At 49.1% G+C, this 24910-nt stretch overlaps 2 protein-coding genes across 2 annotated transcripts; both read right to left on the bottom strand.

Annotated features, from left to right (window-relative positions):
• Nucleotides 1–5596: 5596 nt before the first annotated feature.
• Nucleotides 5597–13721, bottom strand: SDR9C7 (short chain dehydrogenase/reductase family 9C member 7). Its single transcript, XM_032874513.1, has 4 exons — nt 13011–13721; nt 9437–9695; nt 8607–8770; nt 5597–6968 (listed from the first exon to the last, which is right to left on the bottom strand). Exons 1-4 carry the CDS (start codon nt 13309–13311, stop codon nt 6751–6753), a joined length of 942 nt encoding a protein of 313 aa, XP_032730404.1. The 5' UTR covers nt 13312–13721; the 3' UTR covers nt 5597–6750.
• A 2994-nt stretch (nt 13722–16715) lies between these two features.
• RDH16 (retinol dehydrogenase 16) lies at nt 16716–24430 on the bottom strand. The gene is made up of 6 exons (XM_032874514.1): nt 24322–24430; nt 21816–22150; nt 19745–20003; nt 18099–18262; nt 17336–17571; nt 16716–16958 (listed from the first exon to the last, which is right to left on the bottom strand). Exons 2-5 carry the CDS (start codon nt 22126–22128, stop codon nt 17354–17356), a joined length of 954 nt encoding a protein of 317 aa, XP_032730405.1. The 5' UTR covers nt 22129–22150; nt 24322–24430; the 3' UTR covers nt 16716–16958; nt 17336–17353.
• Between the last annotated feature and the right edge of the window lie 480 nt (nt 24431–24910).

Raw genomic sequence — 24910 nt, forward strand, 5'->3', positions numbered from 1 at the left:
TATGGAAGGTGGTAGAACCCTATGGGAGGATGGGGGGTGGAGTTTGTGGGGAGGGTGCTCCTCATTCTTCAGTAGAAGGAGAAATTCAGACCTCTTCTTCTCTGGCAAACTTAGAAGAGCTGGCATTTCTGTCCTTATTTTGAAAGGCTCTTGAAATTGCACAAGACAGGAGGTCACAAGATTTCTAAGGAGAGTCTCAATTCTGCCTTTGAAGCTGTTTACTGCCAGTTGTTGAAACTTGCCTCTATTAAAAACACACACACACATACACACACACACACACACACACACACACACACACACACACGACCTCCTTATACCTTCTGCTCCTCTGTTGGACATTACCAAAGGAACATTTTGTTTGTTGTTCCAAGTTTGACATTAAAATTCTCTGTATCCATTTGTTCTGGTCCAGATGCAGTATTTACACTTTTGTTGTTCAAGAATGTCTCAGACAGTCTGGCCAGGTGATAGTTCAGTGACCAGGCAGCCCCATGATACTCTGGATTGCGCTCTCTCCTCCCACCTCCCCCAGCTTCTGGGTTGAGGTTCTCTGGAGATCAGAGAGCTTGCCAAGCCTCGGGGGAAAGGCAGGGGAAAGTCCTGTAGAAGAGGAGACCTATGGATGACAGAGGTTCCTCTGCCTTCACAGGGAAAATGCTGGAAGAGAGGCTCAAGCAAGGCTGGTTAGAAGAGGTTAGGAGAGGTTTCCAAAGGTTCATGGGAACAGAAGCAAGTCACATCACAACTCCTGGCTAGAAAACACTGTTCCAAATGTGTGGGCCCAGAAATGTTCCCTGGGATGAATAAACAATGACACATTCAAAGATAGGATTTTAGAACTAGAAGGACCTGTTCTGCCAGTTGTTTATAGGGTATGTAATTATTCTCTCTGGGCCTCTAGTTTCCTCATTAAAACTGGAATACTATCTATGAAGGTTCTTGTGAAGATTAAAGTGCCTAGAACAGTGCTTGGCAGGTAGGAAGCACTATGTAAGTGTATGCTCTTGTGTGGGGGCTGGAATCCTGACTACCACTTGTTAGCTATATAATTTTGTGCAAATGACTTAATCTCTCCAAACCTTAGTTTCCTCCTCCATAAAATAGGGGTAACATCAAAGGGCTTGTTAGGAAGATTAAATTAAAATTAAAACACTAAGCGCTTAAAACACTGAATGCTTGGGATTGAGTAATGTCTGATAAATGTTAATTATTTCTATTTCTATTATTTTATTGGTATATTTCTCTCATCATATCTACTCTTGCTCCTCCTGTATCCCTCCAACCAGGTTCATTCCAACTAATTCCCCAATGGCAGCAAAAATGATCTTCTTTAAAAATAAGTAGCCTCAAGGGGAACCCTCTTGGAACACTCTTGGTGGGAATGCAAACTGATGCAGTCACTGTGGAAAACAGTATGTTGGTTCCTCACAACGTTAAAAATAGAACTACCCCATGACCCAGCAATTGCACTGCTAGGTGTTTATCCGAAGGATACAAAAATAGTGATTCAAAGGGACACATGCACCCCAATGTTTATAGCAGCAATGTCCAAAATAGCTAAAATATGGAAAGAGCATAGATGTCCATCGACAGATGAATGGATAGAGAAGATGTGGTATACATACACAATGGAATACTACTCAGCCAACAGAAAGAATGAAATCTTGCCATTTGCAGTGGTTCAGTCAGTTAAGCCTCCTCCCTTCTGCTCAGGTCATGATCCCGAGGTCCTGGGATCAAGCCCGTAGTAGGGTTCTCTGCTCAACAGGAAGTCTGCTTCTCCCTCTGCCCCTCCTCTTGCTTGTACTCTCTCTCACAAGCCCCGCCCCCATAAATAAATAAAATCCTCTTTTTAAAAGATAGTTTTTTAAAGATTTTATTTATTCATTTGCCAGAGAGAGAGAGCACAAGCAGGGGGAACAGCAGGCACTGAGCAGGGAGCCCAATGCTGGATTTGAACCAAGGACCCTGGGATCATGACCTGAGTTGAAGGCAAACGCTTAACTGGCTGAGCCACCCAGGCATCCCAAGTAAGTAAAATCTTAAAAAAAAGGAAAAGAAAAAGAAAAAAAAATCTTGCCATTTGCAATGATGTGGACAGAACTAGAGGGTATGATGCTGAGTGAAATAAGTCAGAGAAGGGGTGCCTGGGTGGCTCAGTTGATTGTCTGCCTTAGGCTCAGGTCATGATCCTGGAGTCCTGGGACAAAGCCCACACTGGGCTCCCTGCTCAGAGGAGAGTCTGCTTCTCTCTCTGACTCTTCCCCCTCTCATGCTCTCCCTCTCTCTCAAATAATAAAAAAAAAAGAAATAAGTCAAAGAAAGACAATTATCATATGATTTCATTCATACGTGGAACTGAAGAAACAAAACAAATGAACATAGGGGAGGGGGAGGAAAAAATAAGATAAAAACAAAGGGAGGCAAACCATAAGAAACTTTTAAGTATAGGAAACAAATTGAGGGGAGGGGATGGTGGGTGGGGGGTTGTGGTAACTGGGTGATGGGCATTAATTTTTTTAAGATTTTATTTTATTTTTTATTTATATTTATTTTAAGATTTTATTTATTTGAGAGGGCACTTGATATAATGAGCACTGGGTGTACATGCAACTGATGAATCACTAAATTCTACCCCTGGAACTAATTATACACTATATGTTAACTAAATTGGATGTAAATAAAAAATTTTTTAAAGGAAATGAATAAAAATAAGTAGCCTCAAAAGAAATCTATAGAGACAGCAGGCTCATCAATGGTTGTCTAGAGACTTGGCAGAAACCAGTGTTATTGAAAGGAGGGAAGATTTACCTCAAAGGGCACCAGGGAGGGCACCTGGTGGCTTGGTGGGTTAATCCTCTGCCTTCAGTTCAGGTCATGATCCCAGGGTCCTGGGATCGAGCCCCGAATCAGGCTCTCTGCTCAGCAGGGAGCCTGCTTCCCCCTCTCTCTCTGCTTGCCTCTCTGCCTACTTGTGATCTCTCTCTGTCAAATAAATTAAAAAAAAAAAATTAAAAAAAAAAAAAGAGGCACCAGGGAGCTTTTTGGGATGAGATAAATGTCCTATATCTTGGCATGGTGGTTGCACAGATATATTTATAAGTCAAAACTCATCAAACTTTATAGTCAAAAGGATGCATTTTGTTTAATATAAATTTTATCTCAATAACATTGGTTTAAAAAAAGGTAAACAACCTCCTTGGTCATCTATTAAATTACTAAATTTTCTCTGCTTAATGGCATTTATCAGTGTATAAAATTATTTCATTTATTTTTTTATTTGTGTATTGCCCAGCACCTCCACTCCATCAGGATATAAACTGCTTGAAGGCACGGACTCAGTCTTGTCTACTACTCTAACTCCAGCATCTAGAACTACACCTGGCACATAGTAGGAGCATAATAAATTCTTTTTTGACAGAGTAACTGATTAAAATCCTTCAATGGTTCTGCCTCCAAATTATATACTGATTTCATTCATTCTCATTATCCCTACAACCACCACTTTAACCTATAGTACCATTATTTCTTTCTTGGGCTATGCAATGGTCCCTTTGTTTCCACCATTGCTCCCTCATTTCAGTCTCCACAGAGCCCTTTCCAAAATTTATTTTTTTTAAATTTTTTAAAGATTTTATTTATTTATTTGACAGACTGAGATTACAAGTAGGCAGAGAGGCAGACAGAGAGAGAGGAGGAAGCAGGCTCCTTGCTGAGCAGAGAGCCCGATGTGGGGCTCAATCCCAGGACTCTGAGATCATGACCTGAGCCGAAGGCAGAGGCTTTAACCCACTGAGCCACCCAGGCGCACCCCCTTTCCAAAATTTAAATCAGATCATATTACTTCTATGCTTGAAATAAAAACAAAACAAAACAAAAACATGTGGAGATAATTTGATTAAGAAGTTGAGTAAGTGCAAAAAAAGGTAACTTAAAACTTCAGGAAAATACAAAAGCTATACAAGAAAAGTTATAATCCTAATATGAAAGAAACTAGACTGTAATCCTGGAGCAGATTTTATTTTATTTTTTAAAGATTTTATTTATTTATTTGACAGACAGAGATCACAAGCAGGCAGAGAGGCAGGCAGAGAGAGAGGGAGAAGCAGGCTCCCCACTAAGCAGAGTCCGATTCGGGGCTCGATCCCAGGACCCTGAGATCATGACCCGAGCCGAAGGCAGAGGCTTTAACCCACTGAGCCACCCAGGTGCCCCTGGAGCAGATTTTAATCTCAGCCCACAAATTTAAAAAAAGCAAACAAACACCTTAACCATTAATGATAGGGTGGGAGGCGGGGATAGCCCTTAGAGCAAAAAATCAAGTCTTCTGTATGCATAGATTACCACTTAAGTGTCTGCCATCCCAGTCTTTATATGCTCTTTATATACTCTTTATATCTGGTGAATCTCTACTGCCTTCCTGTTTTGGTGGGACACAGGTGTCTTACATGAAGTCACCCAGGGTCTCATCTACCTAAACACACAACGAAGCTGTCACTCTTTCGAGTCTTGCTACCTCCCCAAGGTTCTTCCACAAAGTGAATGGCCTTTCTTCCTCTGGAAGAGCCAAACCTCATTCGCTTATCAGCCAGAGTGAATCTCCTTGTCTTGGGGAAAGGGGCCTGCTTCTCTGAGACACTGTGTACATCCACAAGTCACATTCCCTTTTTTTATTTACCCAATTCCAGTGTTTTCTCTAAAAATATTAAGGTTGGAGGAAGAAACTAAAGGGGGAGAAGATGCAGGAAATGTATTTGTTCAAATATCTCACCCTAGGTAAAGCAGTACTAGATTATCTTCCTACCTGAGTAGGGAAAGGAGAAATGGGAAAACAGGGAACAATGAACATGTAGAAATTAATATCTCAAAATATTACCTAGTCATGGTCTATCCCAAGTATTTTGCCTTCAGGAAAGAAAATTTGTTTTTAACCTAGATTCAACTCTCTTAATAACAGAGTCTAAGTTTTTAATTTTCCTGGGCAGTAGGCATTATGACTCACTCCCCACCATGTCCCAATTAATCTAAACTATTCATAGCAACTTACCCCCTTGTCTATGAATTGTCCAGGGATGGACAAACCTAAGCCAACTGGGGACAAATTTGTGTCTCAAGGAGAGTCTTGGTGAGGGCTCTGGGAAATAGACTTCCTTAATCTTTAATACCATGAAAGACAGGCCCTTTCTTCTCCAGTAAATTGTGAATGGAAAAGCACAGAATTCCCAGTGCCACTGGCAGTCACACCACAATAATAAAGATAAATAGGATAAAGCCAAAACTGGATGGCAGAGCAAAGTAGAAGGAATCTGCATCCTCGATGCCATTATTCAAACACTGAATCCTGTCCTTTCTTTATTGCTAAAGCCATAATTCCTAGAACCCGTGAATGTGACCTTATTTGGAAAAGGGGTCTCTGCAGAGGTAATTAAACATTCATTTTGTCATTTTCAAGTTCAGTCGGATGTTGAAGAGACACCAATAAAGACATTTTAATTTTAAAAATTCACATTTGACTTTTATTACATAACCACTCTCAAGATCAAAAAAGTCTTTTCAATAGAATTTCACATGACTTAGAAGTTTGGTGGTTTTTTTTTTTTTAATTTAGTTTCATGACTTATTTGACAATGTTACTAATGTCAAAAATATATTCTCTATAACTATAACTCTGGGAATCTGAACACTGAGTTTTGTCTTGGCCATCACGTTGGGAGGCCTTGGATAGGTCACTTCCTCCTCTGAGCATTCGGTACTACTGTGGAGCTATATCGGTGGTTCCCATGCACCCAAGGACATCAGAATTATCACCTTGTTACAAACACAGATTCCTGGGCCCCGTCCCAAGCTACTGAATCAGATAATCTAACATTGGGACCAGGAATCTGTATTTTTAACTAACCAGGAGATTATGATGTACAGGGAACTACTGGATTAGATGGTCTCTGGGTTCCTCGTAGCTAAAAATGTGATTTTCTGATTTCTGTTTCTTCTGTCACTGTTTGTCCTATCTCTGCTACTAGATACTGTGTTAAAAAACAGAACCACAAAATAAAAAATAAAAAAACCCAAGACCATGATTTAATCTTCTTTACAGCCTTCCAGCACTTACATAGTGCCTGGTATGTTGTAGGCACTCAATAAATACTTGAAAAATTAATCAATGGTGATTAAATAAATGAATGTTATTTTATGTGGATCCCAATCACCTATGAACAGAGAGATCTATATAGAAAGAAAACATCATAAACTTTTACTTGATATAATCTTGCACTCCCTGTCTGCTCTACTACATATTTTAAATAATGGGTTGTGGGAATGAGGTTAATGCATATTTAGAGACTCAGTAGGAAAGTCGTTGAGATGCTTCTGTGGGCTCGATTATCCTGCAGTATTTCCCAGTGGTGGTGATAACTGACAGAGGCTCATGATTCAGCAGGAGCTCGGTTTCCTCCCCTTGACATTTTCACATCCAGAAAAACCTGAATCCCTAATGAGTCACAGATGTTCTTGAGGCCATGCTATAGGTCTTTGCATCTGCAAAGGCCACCTGGGGTTTCTGTAGTCCCAGTAAGTGGGAAGAGGCACTTGTCTTCTGCTAGAAGTTATCCATAAATTCTCCGACAGTGGGTGTCAGCCAAGCAAAGCGTCCCTCAGAATGTCTGATACCACCTCTTTGGACCCTACAGTCTCTTCTCCCACCCTCCTCCCTCCTCCACACTCTACTGACCACCCCTGGACTTCCCCAGCTCAGACACTGTCTGCTGGCTTTGGAAGGTACCGGCTCAGGATGAAATCTGTCACAGGGGTGGGCAACTTAGCTAATGGGATGTAGAGGAGTTTGGCATCCAGGCCCGGGTTATAGCGGATTCGGGGGCTCCGGGAAATGATGGCGTGCTCCATGCTGTTGGTGACCTCGCTGATCCTTGGCTCTGCCAGCTGCATCATGTTTTTTAACTTGTCAGTATCTGTTTGAGGGCACAAGAGGGAAGGAAAGTCAATGGCTCTGTTACTCTTCATAAGACATGGTTTCTTCTGAATTCTATCCAAATTCCCTTTCCATCAGATCCCTGATCCCACTTTTCAGGCAGATCTACCACACCCTGCAGGTTGTTCCTTAGGCAAATGCCCTGTAAATAATCTTGTTTCTCTTCCTGAACTCAACAACTGTGTGTTGAATTAGCAATGAGAAAAACTGTGCCCAGTTCTGCCACTTATTAGTTGTGTGACTTTGAGCTTAAACTTCCATCATCTGTAAAATGAGGATTATAATACCTGCTCTGGAGAATAATAAAGATGAAGGGTAGACGATGTGGGAGGACAGAATAGAAAACAAGTGTATACAAGTGCATGGGAAAAATTGGAGGAAAGTAAGTAAAAATACTGTCTGGCTGGTGGGATTCCTAGTCACTGGAGGCTCTTTTTTTCTCCTATATAGGTCCTAGAGTTTCCAGATTTTCTACAAAAGCATGCAAGAAAAAAATGTTATTAAAAAATAGTAGCAGGGGTGCCTCTGTGGCTCAGTCAGTTAAGCATCTGTCTTTGGCTCAGGTCATGATCTCGGAGCCCTGGGGTGGGGCTCCCTGCTCAGTGGGGTGTCTGCTTCTCCCTCTGCCCCTCCCCCTATGCTTGTGCACATTCGTGCACTCTCTCTCTCTCCCTGAAATAAATAACTTAATTAATTATTTAAAATGTTAAAAATTTTAATTTAAAAAAATTTAAAGATTTTTTTAAAATCTTTTTTTTTTTTTTTTTTTAAAGCCCTGGCCTTTGTCATGAGACCATTGTGGGGCTCAAATGATCTAAAGCTCAGACTGGTCTGTTGTAAGGCTCTAACAAACATGAGGGGCTATTCTGTTTGCATCTTGTGCACAAGCCCGAGGCTATGAGGAAGGGAGCAAAGCATCTGAGTGCTCCAAGTCTGCCAAAGCTCACAACACAAATAGGAGACAAGCCACATGGCACACTTACGGGTCCCTGATGTACACCTTTGCCCGGGACACCGGCAAGTCACTGGGACTGCTTCAGTGAGAGCCCCAAGAACTCCGGAGGAAATGGTGCCTGAGAGTCAGACTTGCCAATAAGGGATTAAAACTTGAAAACCACAGGAACAACAGCTGGCCCAACTTGGGAGATGGTCTGGGAGGATAGAGAATTCACCTCTTCTGGGCAAGACTCGGGTGAGTGGTGATGAGGGCAGGACAGTGTAGTTTAAGTACCCTTCACCCCCCCAATGCCAATGAACCCCCTCTTTGTTTCCTAAAGAGAAAACTACTGCAGTGAACCAGCTGTGCTCTGAATAACTTCTCTGCACTCATGGCAGTGCATTTTCACCTGTTTGCTTACAGAATAATGAATACCAGGGGTCAGGAGTGGGCAGCATCTCCCCTAACTCTCCTCTCCCCACGAAGGCTATGGTTCTGCCACTCTGAGCAGTTGTCCCTGGTCTCAATTGTTAAATCCCAGCCCTGCCACTAGTTGTGTGACCTTGGGTCCTTAACCCTCCTGAGCCTCCATGCCCTTAACTCTGCAATGAAAATGAGTCAATGATCCCCAAGGTCTTGCTGTTCCTCTCAGAGACCCCCTCTCCCTCCCAGAGAACTCACAGTTGCGGAAGTACTCCTCCCCATAGCTATCCCGGGTCTCCTGAGGCAGCCGCTCCCACAGCCTTTGCATGCGGGACACCAGGCCCTCCTTGCCCAGGATGGATGTTCGATAGTTCCCGGGCTCAATGATGCTGACTTTCACCCCAAAGTAGTGGAGCTCACGCCTGGGAAAGAAGAGTAGGACTCAGTCTGGGGCCCCAAGATGACAAAGGATCGTCTGGGAGAGTCACTTCTGACGCCTCTACAGGGGCTTACCTCCCCAGGAACCTAGAGCCACTCCCCCACCCCTGTACCAGGTTGGCACTGCCTTCATGCAAATAAGGGCCTCAGCCCTTTCCCAAGCAATCTGCATTAGGCAAATGCAGCAGGAAAGAAATCATTGGTGAATCTAGACCAAAGTTCTGTCTCCTACCAGGTTCCTCCCACTTGGCCCCATACCTGACAACCACATGGCAAAGGGAATGAGGGGTCTGGAGAAGGCCTGACTCCTCCTCTGAGAGTCTCCCTTGGGCCTGTCTGCCCCCAGACTTCTCTGTCTGCATGAGAGACTCCCCCTCCTACTCCCATAAGCCCAAACATAGTTTCAGTCGCTTTGGGACAGCTCAAGGGAAGGGCAGGAAGACAGCGCCCATCACCAGCCTCCTCTTCTCCTCATTCCTTCTCCTGGTCCTTGGAGAAGGCCCCTGAGGACGAGGCTTCTTCCTGCTACTGTGTTAGCTCCCCACCTCCAGAACTCCCCTGCCCACATGCTATCCTCCCTAGCCCTCTCTTCCTGAGGTGAAACCCGCAGGACTCCCACCCAGAATGGTTTGGTCCCGGGGCTCAGTCACCTGATGCTGTCAGAGAAGGCCTCGACACCAAACTTGGAGACACAGTAGCCGCCACCAATGACAGCCACACGACCTCCAGAGCTGGACATGTTGACGATCCTGCCCCGCGCTTTTTTGACCAGGGGTAACATATGGAGGGTCACTTCGATCAGTCCTACCAGGTTCACGTTGATCACCTTCACGAAGTCCTCCTTCATCAGCCATTCATTGGGTCCACTGGGCAGGCCTACACCAGCATTGTTCACCAGGGCCCAGAGGCCTGGGGGTGTGGTGGAGGGAGAGAGAACCACACAGAAATCATTCGCGTCTCCGGAAAAGCATCAGAGTCCCCCACCCACCAGCCCAGGGCTGCCAAGGCACAAGATGGCCCGGCTGGTGGCTTGTGGTGGGGAGTTGTGATGGGCCAGAGGAAGATATACCTTTTACTAATTAGTTTTCCTAAAGTCCTTCAGCCCTCATGCTTCCTCCTCTCTACTCACCTAAGTGTAAGAAATGCACTCCATTTTGCACATTACCAACTCCCTTCATCCACTCCCACATTCATCCATTCATCTCTCCATTATCTAGTCTCGGTCAGTTACAGGGGAAGGTGATAGAGACATAAAGTGAACAAGACAGAGTCTTATCCCTCAAGGAGCTCACAAACCAGAGAGGACATTAATAATATTCATAAGTAAATATGTAACACATTTAAATAAAACATGAAACATTAAATAAAACATGAAAAAAATGTAATAAGGGCTCTCTTTCAGATATTTGAGTTGGTGTAAATGGAGAGAAATAATGCTGAGTATTGTCATTCAACTCTGCAAGGACCCACGCTTGAAGGGCCTTAAGTTCTAGTCCTGGTTCTACCTCCAGCTCCTGACAAGTCACTTCCTCTCTCGACGAAAGGCCTCAGGTCTTTCATCGCCTGGGCAGAACATCTGCTTCCAGCCTGCAGTCTGCAATCCGGAGACCCTTCCAGGCTAAACCCCAGAACCTGCAGGGGAGGCCTCACTTTCATTTGTTTTACACACTGAGCTTCCAAGTGAAATTCCACTTGGAGGAGGATGTTTGATGCTAAAAACATGTTGGAAAGTCTCTAAATGATACCTAAGGACACTTTCCAGCTCTTTGATTCAAAGCTTCCATAAACCCCACTGTCCCGACTCCTTCCCTTCCCTTCCCCTCCCCTCATTCCACCAGCCCACCTTGACACCTGCAGCCTCAAGATTCCCCTCCCAGCAAAACTCCACTCTTCCAATGGCAGGTCTAGATGTAAACACCACTCGTGGTCCACTGCTCATTTTAGGCCTGGGGTCCACACACAAGCCATGCTCCCACCATACCTTCCTGTCTTCCCCTAACTAGAGAGATGCCAGGAGACCGGCTGCCTGGTAGGACTCGGATCTTCCCAGCCACAGGAGACTCTTTTTCTTACAGATGAGGCAATGAGGCTCCCGGGACCCAAAGACTATAAAACCCAAGTGCTCTTTGTCTGTGGAGAAGGGATACACACTTGCCACGACCTGTGATCACCCTGGCCAATAGCTCTGTCCGCTGGCAAACCATTTTTTTCCTGCAAAGAACAACTAGAGAACCATCAGAGCGGTGTGAATAGCTCTAAGGCTGTGCCAACCTGTGATGCCCAGAGATCTCAAGGGCAACAAGAAAGCATGCCAGAAACCCCGCCCCCCCACTTTCCCAGCACTTTTTAGACCAAGGATGTTGCCCATTGGGGCAGGCAGAATAATAGCCCCTCCAACATGTCCCCATACTAGTCCCTAGAACCTATGAACAGGGTGGGTTACATAGGAAAAAGGAATTAAGAAAGCACATGGAAGTCAAATTGTTAATCACCTGACCTTAAAATGGGAAGATTATCCTGGACTAGCCTGGTGAGCCCAATATAATCAGAGAGGTTTTTTAGGTGGAAGAAGGAGGCAGGAGACAGAACCAGAGAGAGAAAGAGCAGTGTGAAAAGGACTTGGCCCTACCTTGCTGGTCTTGAAGATGGAGGAACAGGGTCATGAGCTAAGAAATGCAGGAAACCTCTAGAAACTGGGAGAGGCAATGAGATGGACTCTCCTCTAGGGCCTCCAGAAACAACGCACCTCTGTTGACACCTTGATTCTAGCTCAGTGAGACCCATTTTGGACTTCTGACCTCTAGAAGTATAAGTTAATAAATTTGTGTTGTTTTATATATTTTTTAAGATTTTATTCATTTATTTGAATGAGAGAGAGAGAGAGAGAGAGCGCAACCAATGGGGGGAGGGTAGGGAAGATGCAGAGGCAGAAGCAGGCTCCCTGCTGAGCAAGAAGCCTGAGGGTGGGGGAGCTCAGTCTTAGGACCCTGGGATCATGACCTGAGCCAAAGGCAGATGCTTAACTAACTGAACCACCCAGGCACCCCTAAATTTGTGTTGTTTTAAGCCACTAAGTTACTGCTTTAATTTATTACAGCAGGAACAAGAACCTAATATACCCAATGACTCATGAACACAAGTGGCTCAAGGCTGAATGTAGGGCACTGGGCAAGGCGGCCTATTGAAGAAAGAGACTGACTCTCACTGAATTATTCATCAATTAGTTCATTCAACAAAAATTTACTGAGCACTTTACTAGATGCCAGACACTGTCTGGGTACTAAGGATAGATAAGGTAAAGAGACAAAAAGCCCCTTCCCCTCCCACCTCTGGCCCTGCCCGGGAAGCTTTATTCTAGCAGGGGAAAACAGACAATAAATAAGAAAAATAAGTAAGTTGTAATAAGTAAGTTGTATATTGGATAGTGGTAAATGCTAAGGAGAAAAGGAAAGAAGGGAGTTACTGTTTGGCCCCTCCTGGGCCCCAGGGCTCTCTGGCCCCCACCCGCTGTGGGGGCCCCCAGACCAGTCCCGTTGGGAGTCAGTACTTCCCTCGGGCTGCTGTTCCACACCAGAGCCATCCCGTTCCTCCTGTTCCTGTGCTCATGCCCTTCGTGCAGGAAGCTTCCTGGGCAGCCCAGCCCAGCCAGCCCACAGTCTCTCTTCCCAGAAGGAGTGGTCACTCTGATGTCAGCATTTAACCTGAAGTCAACCCAACATCCACCATGATATGGGGAAGAGGACAGATCTCTCTCTCTCTCTCTCCTGCCTTCTAGCCTGACAAAGTCAAGGAGAACAAACACCCCCACTCAGGGAGTCCAACCTTGTGTTCCCTTTCCGCTCCCCCCAGTCCAATCCCAAGAAACGTGCTCTCATTGCCATAGGAGCTGATGGCCGGGACTTCCCAGGTCCTGGAAAGGCAACTCCATCTTTAGCACCTTGGACGTACAGAACACATCTTCCTTCTCCCGCCTCCTATGGCAGCCTCCCTCCACCCCTCTGGGTCTCTGGCAGAGAAAACTTCCTTGGGAAATCACCCCCTTCATATGAACTGACCAAACCACACAACGGTTTCCAATCCCGCTGAGCCAGAGCCCCAGCCCCCTTCTCTCCATCTCCTCTCCCACCGCATCTGAACAACAGTGTCCCTGATCACTGTCAGACGTCTGAGGGGAGAAAGAGAGAAGAAAACACAGAGAGAGCCGAAGAATGTGATTTGCCCCACCTTGCTCGCCCACTTGGTCTCTCACCCACTGGGTCGCTGCCTGTATGCTCTCGGTCTTGGTGACATCCAAGAGGATGGTCTGCAGCCGGTAAGAGGTATCCTGCCGAAGCTTCTGGGCTCCCTCCTCCGTGAAGCAAGCAGCCAGTACCCGCATGCCCCGATCAACCAGCTGCCGGGCCAGTAGGTTGCCGAAGCCCGAGTCACAGCCCGTGATGAAGACGTACTTGTCTGGAAGGTTGCGCACCAGATTGCAGTTCTTAAACCAGCGGTACATAAAGGAGAGATCCGTGATAGCCGCCATGGAGCAGGGGGAAGGTGACCGCCAAGAAGCCTGGTCTCAGGAGATGGTGGGAGAGGCTGATCCTCCGAGCCCCGGCTGGCAGTTTGCTGGAACCCACTGAGAAGAGCTCTCCTCCCTTCTACCACTGGCAACAGACCCAGGGCTCCCGGGTGAGCCACTTTATAATTTCTAGAGGTGGATGCATCAACACACCAATTAGCCTAGATGCAAGAAATTCAAGTCCAACCTGAAGTTGTGTGACCTCAGACAGTCCTGGTGGCTGCCTCTCGCTCTCCCCCAGCCCTGATGGGGGAAGCTGCCAAGGATGGGAAAGACCTTGCTGGTGAGGTCGATGCTGAGACAGGGCTTATCCTGGGTGGTCTGAGCAGTGCGGGTGAGAAAGGAGGACTCCGCCCAGAGAGCCTCCCTGGAAATCCCCACCTCCGGCCCGGGGACCGAAATCACTTGTCATGAGGGCAGACACATTGATAAACTCGATTTTTATTTTCAGGGGAAAAAGTTAAGACAAATTCATTAATGTAAAACAAACAGAATTGGTTTGCCCACTCCCCCAAAACCCCCAAAGAAATGAGTTTTAGGTTACTAGCTCTTTGGAATTCTCTGCCCTTAGGTGAATCTCCATGATAAGAGAAGAAGAAAAAGAAAGCATCACCCCCAGAGTGGATGTGCCTCCAAGATCCTGAGGCCAGAGGTAGCAGGGCCCGCCTACAGGGAGGCTATTTCTGAAAACTGGAAAGAAGAGAAGCTCCAGGCCTGGGTCCTTAGGAGGTGATACCAACGAGGAACCTCACGGCACTCCAGGCAGGCCCAGCTCTCCTCAACCAGTGACCAGGCAAATACACAAAGTTAAGAACAGAAGACACAATAGCTACTACCCCAGGGCAGGGCCCCCAGTGGGCATTTCCTTCCACCTCTAGGACTAGGCACACACTAGGTGATCTGGTGAGCTGAGAAGCCTGGCAGGGGTGTGTGACAGTGGAAGGAAGGGATTATGAAGTCAATTGACACAGTGGCTAATTGGATGTACAGAGGGTAGTGGAGACCAGGAATCAAGGGGAGAATCCCTTTAGAGAACCCCATTAGAATAATGTATGGGGCTGATAACAGGTAGAACCATAAGTGGCAAGAGAAGTCAGGGTCGAGGATGTTTTGGGCATAGGGAAGGGAGGCAGGAGAAGAGACAGTTATGATATGAACATCATTGAGATGAAGTCCAGCCAGATGATGAAGACAGGCCATGAGATCCCTGGGCAGATGCAGGAAAGACCTGAGGCCAAATCTTGGCTCTGAGAAGGGATGACATATGGGAAAAGCAGAGGACTAGAGTCAGAGACTTGGAAAATTCTCAGGGTCAGGATGTGGAGAGTAGGGACAGAGTCCAGGAAATTGAGCAAAGAACTCACCGAAGTTAGGAGGGAAGCTGATAAAGAAAAAGAAGTAAGAGATGAAAGAGAGGAGCACACCTAGGACCCTGTGATGCAGGGACAGAAGGATGTTGGGGTCTATGGCAGCTCTTGGAATAAACCTCTAGAGACACCATTCCCCAAGATGACCCTGGCCACCAGCTCATCCTGAGGGACTAGGGGCCAGCCACCCACATCTTCCGGGTCCAAAGGCTCTGACAGAAGCAGAGCCACAAATTTCCCAAGGTGAAGAGCCAAAGAAGCATCTCTATGCACCACTATCCATGAAGGTTAGTGAGCTTCAGAATCAAATAACATACATGTTGCCTCAGGAAAGACCAGAGAGCTTGGCCATTCTATAGAAAGGATGGTGGGAGCGAGAGGTCAGATCATGGGCACACCCTTGGGGTGCAGATCCAAACCCTGTGTGGGAGAGAGATGGGAAGTGGTGGAGGCAAACCTTACCCACGGCACACCCAGCCCAAGGCACAACTCCCACGCTCAGCTGGGGAGGTATGTCCCAACTCTGACTCCCGGGTAGGTGAATAGAGCAATCTTGGCTAAGGGAAGTCCGACAATGTCGCTCAAGGGCTGAGCAGTCCCAGGAGTATCCTAGTCATTGAGAAGACAGGTGACATCCAGGGGTTGTCTCTGGATTTAGAAAAGGATGACTTGGAACGATTCCAACACAGGACCTGGCCCGACTCACCATTTCATGGGCCTCTGTGCTGACGGATGATCACGGCAGTGCTCCCCTGGGTTCAGACTCCCAACAGCTATGAAAAGCAGGTCATGCAGTGGGGAATGGGAACCACGGAGAAGGGCTCTTTTCCTAGGGCTCGAAATGCCCCCTGCTGAGTAGGCACCTGAGGCTGACAGGTCAGGCTGGTGGTTGGGCTCCATCCACACCTCTGCTCACTAGTATGGTCAGCAGAGAGGGGCTTCGAGCTCCTCCAGACCATTTCTAGCATCTACTGCATGGGTCAGAATGAATGACACACCAACATCTGACCTCGCTTTCTGTTTTCACCAAGAACACTGATGTCATTCTGTAGTGTCAGGTCCCCCTAAAGGCTCCATGGCCTTGGTCAGAAACTGAGGGAAGAAAACTAAGACACCTGATGAGACAGCTCCCAGCTCATTTGTCCTCAGCTCAGAAACCAACACCACTCTCTGCAAATGCTTTCTCTGTTCAGTCCCTACTCAGAGAACATCATCAGAGCAGTGGGGACATAGAGAGTTCCCGGTTGCAGGAAGCGCTGGGTAATTGAGGAAATTCCTGCCTGGCACACAGTAGGTGCTCAGCAAAGGTTAGCAGGAAACGAAAGACTGGGGTCCAGAAGTGACTCCCACTCTCCTCCCCTGGAGGATAGGGGAAGGGAGATCTGGGCTGCAGAAGCTGGGGAGGGCCGCAGTTGGGGGCATAAATCTAAAGGAGGGGGCAGAGGGCTGCAGAGAGGATGCTGCTGAGGGAAGAGGCTTGATGTCCCTGGGAAAGGGACCGGGGCCTGCCAGTGCTTTAGCGACTTCTCCTTGTCTGAGCACCCATGGGTTTCCTGTGACCCCATGTTACTTGATAAATCCTGGAAAGGAAACATTGGCCCCCCACTTCTGTGGAAGGAAGGGGGTGATCTAACTCCCCTCTTGAAATCCCCTCAGGTTATCCCCCTGCTCCCTTGATCTCCATAAAGGCACCGGGCTCCTCCTTTCGTGGACTCACACCCCACTGCTCCCCAAGGCCACAGTTTGCATCACTGGACCTAGGCAAATTTTCAACTTTTGAGTCAAAAATAATCAATGGACATCAAGGTTTCAAGACAACTCAACAACTGGTTCGTTCATTTGTTCATTCCTTCCTTCCTTCCATTCTTTCTTTCTTTCTTTTTATTTATTTGCTTGAGAGACAGAGAGCACACAAGCAGGGGGAGTGGCAGGCAGAGGGAGAGGGAGAAGCAGACTCCCCGCTGAGCAGGGAGACCAACCGGGAGGCTTGATCCCAGGACTCTGGGATCATGACCTGAGCCAAAGGCAGACACTTAACCGATTGAGCCAACCAACTGAAAGCCAGTAACTGGTTTCCGTGTCCTGTGTCATGATCCCAATTTTAGACATGTCCTTTCAGCCAAGGTCTGGGAGCTGGCCCCTCAGGCTAATGGCGCAGGCTGGGGTCATCATGCACATCTCCATTCTATCACAGGTATCTTCAGTGGAGAGGGACATTAACTCCCCCAGGCTGTGTCCATCCTGTGGGAGAGGGACACCCTGTGTAGGGGGACAGAGGCAGAGCAGGTGGGGGCTGAGACCCCCTCTGCTGCTGACACTGCCAAGAGTATGGATTCCTCAAGGTGGCAGGAGGGCCAAAAATGCTCAAAGCCTTGAGAAGCCATTCAAGGAACAAGACATGGGTGTGTGCTTTGGAATCCCTATTCTTCAGCCACAAAACTTGATTCTTTCTTCCTGATAGCTCCAGAGTCCTGAGTAATGTCCCAGGGAAGCCTGGGGAGGAGGTAGGGAGGAAGGTGAGGTGGGTGTCCTTGGTGATGTGAGATCCCCCCTCTCTCCATCTCTCTCCCTCCCCCTGAGGCATCCCCACCCTCACATTGGACCCCCCTCACTCTTACCATGCACTGCAGCTTGGGTTACAGAGCCTTAAGGGGCTTCAGAGAGCTCCAGGAAATGATGGTGTCCACCAGTATGGTGGGCATGTAGCTCATGGGGAGGTAGAGGAGCTTGGCGTCCCAGCCCGGGGAGTACCGGGTACGGGGGTGGCAGGCCGTCAGTGCGTGCTCCATGCAGTCTGTCACCAAGTACAGGTTGTTGCAACACGATGACTCCAGCTTTTCGACTAATTTCTTGACTGTCCAAAAAGAACGACATAGTCTCACATTCTAGTCTTCTTGCTTCAGGATCAACTGAAGGAAAGAGTTACCAAAAGCGCCCCACCTCCCCACTGCTCCCAGGTCACCTCCAGGTTGACTCCATGGAGTTCAGCGGAGCCTGTCCCACCTCCTACCACAGGAACACTTTCCTCACTAAGCACCTTCTGGCTCCATCATGGGAATGTCTGTTCTGCAGAAACCGAGGTCTCTGCAAACACTAGCCATCTGAGCACCTGAAAACCAGCAGTTCTCATGCCGGCTTGCCAGGTATCCATGTCTGTCTTCTTCCCTCTCTGGCTTCGGGTTCCTCCCCAAACAACGAGGGCATCAGAGGAAACAGTGGTCCCAGGTCTAACAAGCCTGGGTCTTCCCTGAGGTCACCATGGGGATGGAAGGAAATGTCCCCTCTGTGTGGGGGACTCCGAGCCTGGAGGAGGGGCCCAGGTCTGTAGGAGGCGCTAGGGATGGGCTTTACTTCCCTCTCCCCAGCCCACAGCTCACTCACCAGATGCCAGGAACTTCTCCCCATAGATCTCCTTCACTTCCGGGCTGGCCTGATCCCATGCCTCCTGGATGCCCCTAGAAATCTTCTCAGGGCTGCAGATGTTAGTGCTGAAGTAACCAGGCTCGATCACAGCTACCTTCACTCCAAAGTAGGAGAGCTCCCTCCTGCAAGCAGACAGGCAGAGGGGCAAGCAAGGACTTGGGAGGCCCCAGGGACAAACACAACAAACAAACAAACTTGGTATACACTGAACTCGGCATTGGGGTGGGATCAACTCAAAAGCTTGGGAAGGTTCCAAGAGCAGCGGCCAAGGGGAGAAAATAATGATCGGCGTAGTCCGTGTGTAACGTGCGTGTGTTTCCCAGCACTGTCTGCACTCCTGAGCTCACGCCCCACCTTGGCTGCCGCAGGACACTGTTCACGGGCCATCTCCTCCTGTTTCCGCTCACATCCAATCTGTCTCCAGACTTGGCCCATTTTACTCCAGCTCACCCCTCCTCAGACCCCCTCCCTTCCTCTTCTGCCTTCGGTTCTCTGAGGAACACCTTAGCCTGCATCTCAGCTCCCTCAGACCCAGAGCCAACTTCTGCCTGGTTCACCAGAGGCTGATTTGACAAACCTGAGTAAACACCTTCCACGGAGTCCTGCTGCCAGCAGCATGAAGGTTTGCAACCTGTCTGGACCCCCACCCCTGCCCTATCCCCATGCCCATGTGCCCAGCAGGCCCCCTGTCCAGCCGGGCTTTGTCCAGTAGACTGGAGGACCTGGCAGTATAGGGAGGCAGCCATGACTCACCTTGGGCTTGGGCTCAAGTCATTCCCTCACACAGCAGGCCTTCCCACTCAACTTTGCCCAGGTGCCAAATCCATTTCTTCAGTCCTCAGCTCTGGTCCTTCTCCAGAACCCTCTCCTCATTCCGCTAGCCACCACCACCACCATGGCTAACTGGCTTGGTCACAACCATCATGAGAGATGGTCATAACATCTGTGTCTCTCTTGTCCCTTTTCTCAGCTGTCAGACATTTTTTTTCTTTTTTTTCTTCAATATTTTATCTATTTATTTGAGAGAGAGAGAGAGAGAGAGTGGGCAGAAGGAGAGGGAGAAGCAGACTCTGCACTGAGCCGGGAGCCCGAAGTGGGACTTGATCCCAAGACCCTTGAGATCATGACCTGAACTGAAGGCAGATGCTTAACCAACTGAGCCACCCAGGTGCCCCTCAGCTGTCAGACTTTTTAGATCAGACACATATGTTGTATACTCACAGAAGTGCCAAGAGATAATTACTGAACGAAGTCAAATGTTGAATCCCTCACGTGAAAGGCCCCCCAAAGCTGAACATTGTAGGAATTACAGACATGAGCTCTGTAGCCAAATGATCTCAGGTCCAATGCTGCCTCAGAAACTTCCCTACTGTGGGTCCTCCCCCCAGGCAGTGGTGGGTGAAACCGGTTCTATACACCTGGGGCCCATTCCAACACCCAGAACACAGGATGGTGCTTCCCAGGGAATGTCTGGCACAAAGCAAGAAAGAAGCATCTGGAAGGAAGAGCCTCTGAGGCTGTGAGGAAATGAAGCCCTAGAAAATCCTCCCCCAGAAGCACAGAAGCAGGAGGACTGAGGGAGGGCCTCTGTCCTAGTCCAATACCTGAGGGAGTCTGAGAAGGCCTCAACGCCATACTTGGAGATGCAGTAGCCCCCACCCAAAATGGAGAGCCGGCCCATGATGCTGGAGACATTGACCACGCGGCCCCTCGCCTTCCTCACTAGCGACAGCAGGCTCAGGGTCACCTCCAACAAGCCCAACAGGTTCACGTCGAGTATCTTCATGAAGTCATGCTTGGTCAGCCACTCATTGGGTGCCGTGGGCACAGAGACACCAGCGTTATTCACCAGGCCCCAGAGTCCTGGGCATAGGGCAGGGAGAGAGCAACATTGTGTGCCTGAGTGAGATGTAGCTATGGTCCCAAGTCACCTCCCAATTCACTTTTTTACAGAACCAACAACAATGCCTACATGGTACAAAGGACAAGCGTGCAGGAGAGGAACTGGGGACGAGGTGGCTACGAGAGGGCGAGGGTCTACACGCACACTGATCTTCTGGATGCCCACTGAGCTAGAATGAACGCTCCTTCTCGTCTTCCTGCTCCTATGGACCTGGCACACAGGAGGTAATAAACCCCTTTTTGTGAAGAGCGTGCCCAGAGTTCCAAATAATAGCATGGCGTTCACAACTCTCATAGGAAAGAGACAGCAAGAGGTAGACAGGAATGGCTAAGTAACAAAAATGAAGAGGATACCAGCGAAGAAGGGAAAAGAAAATTTCAAAATAAGTGAAAGGAAGAAAAAACACATGAAAACTGACTGCCCAATCTCTGTTGGGAAAGACAGACCTCAAATTCCAGCATCAGGGTAATCTAGAGAACAGGTCTGCCCTGGACACCTGGGGACAGGCTTTGCAACAGCCCGCACCACATCCAAGGTTGTATCCGTCAGGAAGCCAAGGCCGCCGGCCTTTGTGCTCGGGAATTCCAAAGTCCCCCCACGGTGAGCCTGGGCCAGGCTTCTGGAGGAGGTGAGACTGAAGGTCTTACCTTAGCCCCAAAAAGGGTCGCCCTCTCTTTCACCCTCCCAAAAGGTCACTCTCACCCCCTCCTTCTAAGTCCCCAGCCGCCTCAGCTTTCAGGAAAGCTCCCCGGAGAGAGATGGGGAGAAAAGACACACAAGGGATTTGAAATAGTCCTCAGTGACAAAGGGCTGGTGGTAGGGAGAGGTGGGGGGTTGGGGGGAGGCACAGGGTTTGACCTTGGGGATACTGGATAGGGAAGAAGGTCCCCTGTGATACTCATCCCTCCCTTGCTCAGAAACCTTCTCCGGCCTTAAAGAAATGCATGCTCTCTGATCCAATTCTTGTATTTTACTTAACATTACTGAGAATGGAAACAAAGCTTTCGTACAGAAATCTCCACTGAGACATTGTTTCTGCCAGCAAAAGTGGAAAACATACGTCAGCAGACAACACTATAGGATGGCTCCAATGAATGGTGGTCTCGTAGCATGCCTGGATATACAGACATTGAATATTACGTTTTGGAAAAGATTTGATGATGAAAATGCTGATCAGAAGATACATAATAATATAGAGAATGACTATGGAAACCGGCCTTTGGGAAATTTTCTTTTATCTTAATCCTCGTCTATGTTTTCTACGAGGGTGTTTTATACTTTTAATCACAAAAAAAGACATCAGTGATGTCCTCTTTCCTGAGAAGAGCAGGCAGCATAATAGAGGAGAAAGAGCAGGACTCCTCACCCATGTTTGACTAGAAGTCCCTTCAGTTCCCCGAGCCTCAGTGTCCTCCTAAGTCAAGCACGGCTGATCTTAAAGCCCTACAGAGGCCCGGGTGTGAAGGCCCCATCCAGAAACAGTGCACCTGCTGAGACCAGGAGCCTGGGTCCAGCCTGGCCCAGCCCTGTGCTGCCCCATCACAAGCCTCGAGGGCCCAACACCTCCTCCAGAATTTTGGCCCTAAACTTAGGCTGGGCTCATCTAACCCTGAGCTCAGACCCAGGCACTGCAGGCCTTCTGCTCTGGAAACTCCAGAGCTTGAGGCTTTGAAAGTCAGAACATCTCAGGAACCTCCCCAGTTTCACAGAAGAGAGGTCTCCCGGTGCAGAGAGAAGAAACAAGGAGACACAAACAGGAATCGGGGCCTTACCTCTGTCCCCCACTCGCTCCCTCACCCACTGGGTGGCTGCCGAGATGCTCTCTGTCTTGGTGACGTCCAGGATCACCGTCTCCAGCCTGTCTGACGTCTGGCCTCTCAGCTGCTGGGCCCCCTCCTCCGTCAGACACGCGGCCAGCACCCTCAAGCCTCGCAGGTCCAGCTGCCGGGCCAGCAGGTTCCCGAAGCCCGAGTCACAGCCCGTGATGAAGACGTACTTGTCTTGGAGGTGGCTCACCACCTGCCTCTCCCGGTACCAGCGCAGGAGGAAGTAGAGGCCCACGAGGGCCGCCAGGCACAGCCACATGGCTTTGCAGGAAATGCACAGGCTGAAATGAAACAAGAGTGTGGTCAGTGGTCAGGCAGGATGACTTAAGAACACATGCAGCTGGCCAGCCTCCAGGGTGTCTGACAGAGCGTCCTTGAGTTTTTCCTGGTCGCCATCTTCAGTGGGTATTATTGATTCCGGTGCCATCTTCCACGCTCTTTGGTACACTTACGCCCTTTCTACTAGATGCCATAGGATTTCACCAAGAATCCTTTGACACAGAGATGCTTTTCCCAGATGCTTTACCTTCTTTTGGTCCTTGTGCTCCTCCCATTTCCCTCTACCCACCTTCTCTCTCTCTCTCTCTCTCACACACACACACACACGCACGCACGCACTGGGGTCCCCTATGTCCTAGATCTCATGCTTCAGAACTGTCTTCTTCATTCTTATTCAAGGCTGGAACCCTGGTCTCCCTGATTTACTGGAGATTCTTATAAAGATGACAGATACACCGTGAATCAAGATGCATGTGGTTTTGGGGCACCTGGGTGGCTCAGTTGGTTAAGTGACTGCCTTCGGCTCAGGTCATGATCCTGGAGTCCCAAGATCGAGTCCCTCATCGGGCTCCCTGCTCTGCAGGGAGTCTGCTTTTCCCTCTGGCCCCTCCCCTCCATGCTCTCTCTCTCTCTCTCTCTCTTTCTCTCTCTCAAATAATAAATAAAATCTTAAAAAAAAAAAAAGGCACACGTGGTTTAAAAACCCAGCTTTGCTACCGACCAGCTGTGTGACCTGGGCCTGCTGGCTTATACTTGGGCAGGGGTTTCCTCCTTGGGCTCAGGATACAGAACTCAATCCTCAGAAATCTAAGCCACTGTCAGCCTCTCCAGGGGTTAGAAGGAGAAGGCACGGAATAGAAGGTCCCCTCCTGCTGCACTAGTTCTCTGAGGCAGACAGATGTTCAGGAGCCTGAAGGGGAATCTGACCTCAGAGGCAAGGAAGGGGGAGAAGGGAATGGGAGAGACACGCAGGAGAGACACGGCTCCCAGTCGCTGGGAGGGTGGAAAGCAAGCACTTGGCCCAAGGGGGTCTCACTCCGTGGAGATGCCCCGTCCCCGGGCCCGGGCCGCCTGCTTGCCTTGCGCTCTGCCCTCCCACAGCCAGAATCCAGCCCAGACACAGACTCCAAAGGCAGAAAAGACTGGAATCCAGCCCAGACAAGACTCCAAAGGCCAAAAAGACTGATTTGCACAGGGGCCAAGGTAGGGGGTGTCCTAAACCCCATCCGAGCAGGCAGGGCTGTAATCCCATGTAACTGCAAAGATGTTGGTTCGGTGTGTGTTTGGGTGATGGTGGGAGGAGGCGGGAGCTGCCCCCTTAGCAGACTAAAGAAAGGACTGGAGAATGGCTATCCATGGAGGGGGTTCAGGGTGAGGCAGAGGACCCCACTTCCACAAAAGGAGAGTGGACAGAGCTGGGGCTGGGACAAGAACAGAAGCCATTTGGACTGCTCTGGGTGTAACTGGGTATCTCCTGTACTATCCACATTTATACAGCTCCACCTGGTAAATGAGAAATAGGAGAGGCACGGGGGGTGGGGGGGCGGCGGTGGCAGAGAGACTGCCCCACAGGAACCAGAGGCTCACCTGCTCCCAAGTCTCTCCCAGCAGGTGAAAAAGACATGAAGGGGCACCGATTAAGCCTTTAGTTGTTTTGGGTGGGGAGCAGACTACAGTCTTAAAGTGTTTGTCTCTTAAGGTGGGAGGCTGTGGCAGCATGGACAAGGCTGCAGAAATGAAACCATCCCTGCTTCCTGGGGTCACCACCAGGACCCTCCTACACAGGCTGCCCAAAGGCTGGGGGAGGAAGAAAGGAGGAAGGAAGGAGCCCTGGAAACGCTCAGGGGTGCAAGGCAACATGCGCATCCTAACTGGACACCAAACCCCACTAAGGGAGCAGACCATATTCCTTTACTTGCAAGGAACCAGAGGGTTTCTTCCTCAGTGACCACAAATGCCTTCCCCACTAGTTTTCAAGGGGGCCAGGCAGCAGAGACATCTCCCAGCCCTCACGGCGCGCTGCTGCACTCTTGGAAATCCTCAAAGCAACGTGACCGCTTGCCGCTGCTCTCTGGGGCTGCGAGGAGCTTCAGAGTCCGTTTCAGGTGGGAAGAACCGCAGGAAATTCAGAGAGGGCAGTAAGAGAAAAGAGGCTGGGGTGCCCCTCACTTACCTGGGAGCTGTGGGGGGTCGAACGAGAAAGCCTGCAGAGGCCCCAGGGAGATGGAGACTGGTCGCTGCGAATCTCTGCACTGAGATCCCCAGTGGCGCCCTGAGGAGGGAGAGTCCGGCTCCAGGACGGCCCCTTTAAGCCAAGTGCGCGCTGGGGCGGAGGCGCGCGCCCCCTGGTGGTGCCCCTCTGGAGGCTCAGCGAGACCACCTTCCGAGCGGCGCGACCCCCACCCCGTTCCCTTTTCTCCATCCAGTGTGGCTCTTCTGAAAAGGGGAGCCACAGGTGATGGGAAAGGGAGCTGGAAAGGGCAAGGCGTGAGTACTAGCTGTGCAAGCGTGTTTCCAGCTCTACAGGAATGCCCCCTCTGCCCCCCGGAGTGGGAGCCCCAAACTGTAGAGACACAACTCTGCCTTCAGTGTGAGGATCGGGCGCATTGATTTCAGCGGAGCCTGTCCCACCTCCTACCACAGGAACACTCTCCACACTAAGCCCCCTCTGGCTCCATCATGAGAACGTGTGCTCTGCAGAAACCGAGGTCTCTACAAACACTAGCCATCTGAGCACCCGAAAACCAGCAGTTCTCACGCCG

This window comes from Lontra canadensis, unplaced genomic scaffold, assembly GCF_010015895.1.
Source record: "Lontra canadensis isolate GAN:19392208 unplaced genomic scaffold, GSC_riverotter_1.0 scaffold53, whole genome shotgun sequence".
In the NCBI taxonomy this organism is placed as follows: domain Eukaryota; kingdom Metazoa; phylum Chordata; class Mammalia; order Carnivora; family Mustelidae; genus Lontra; species Lontra canadensis.

Bases quoted from the DNA above. Each gene is read 5' to 3' on its own strand.
- SDR9C7 (XM_032874513.1), bottom strand. From the start codon at position 13,311: ATGGCGGCTATCACGGATCTCTCCTTTATGTACCGCTGGTTTAAGAAC. The intron at 8,771-9,436 runs GTGACTGAGCCC...CTTCTTTCCCAG, and splicing joins GCCTTCTCTGACAGCATCAG to GCGTGAGCTCCACTACTTTG. The intron at 6,969-8,606 runs GTGAGTTCTCTG...GCCCTCAAACAG, and splicing joins GGAGGAGTACTTCCGCAACT to ATACTGACAAGTTAAAAAAC.
- RDH16 (XM_032874514.1), bottom strand. From the start codon at position 22,128: ATGTGGCTGTGCCTGGCGGCCCTCGTGGGCCTCTACTTCCTCCTGCGC. The intron at 20,004-21,815 runs GTAAGGCCCCGA...CCCTATGCCCAG, and splicing joins GGAGCGAGTGGGGGACAGAG to GACTCTGGGGCCTGGTGAAT. The intron at 17,572-18,098 runs GTGAGTGAGCTG...CTTTTTGGACAG, and splicing joins GGAGAAGTTCCTGGCATCTG to TCAAGAAATTAGTCGAAAAG.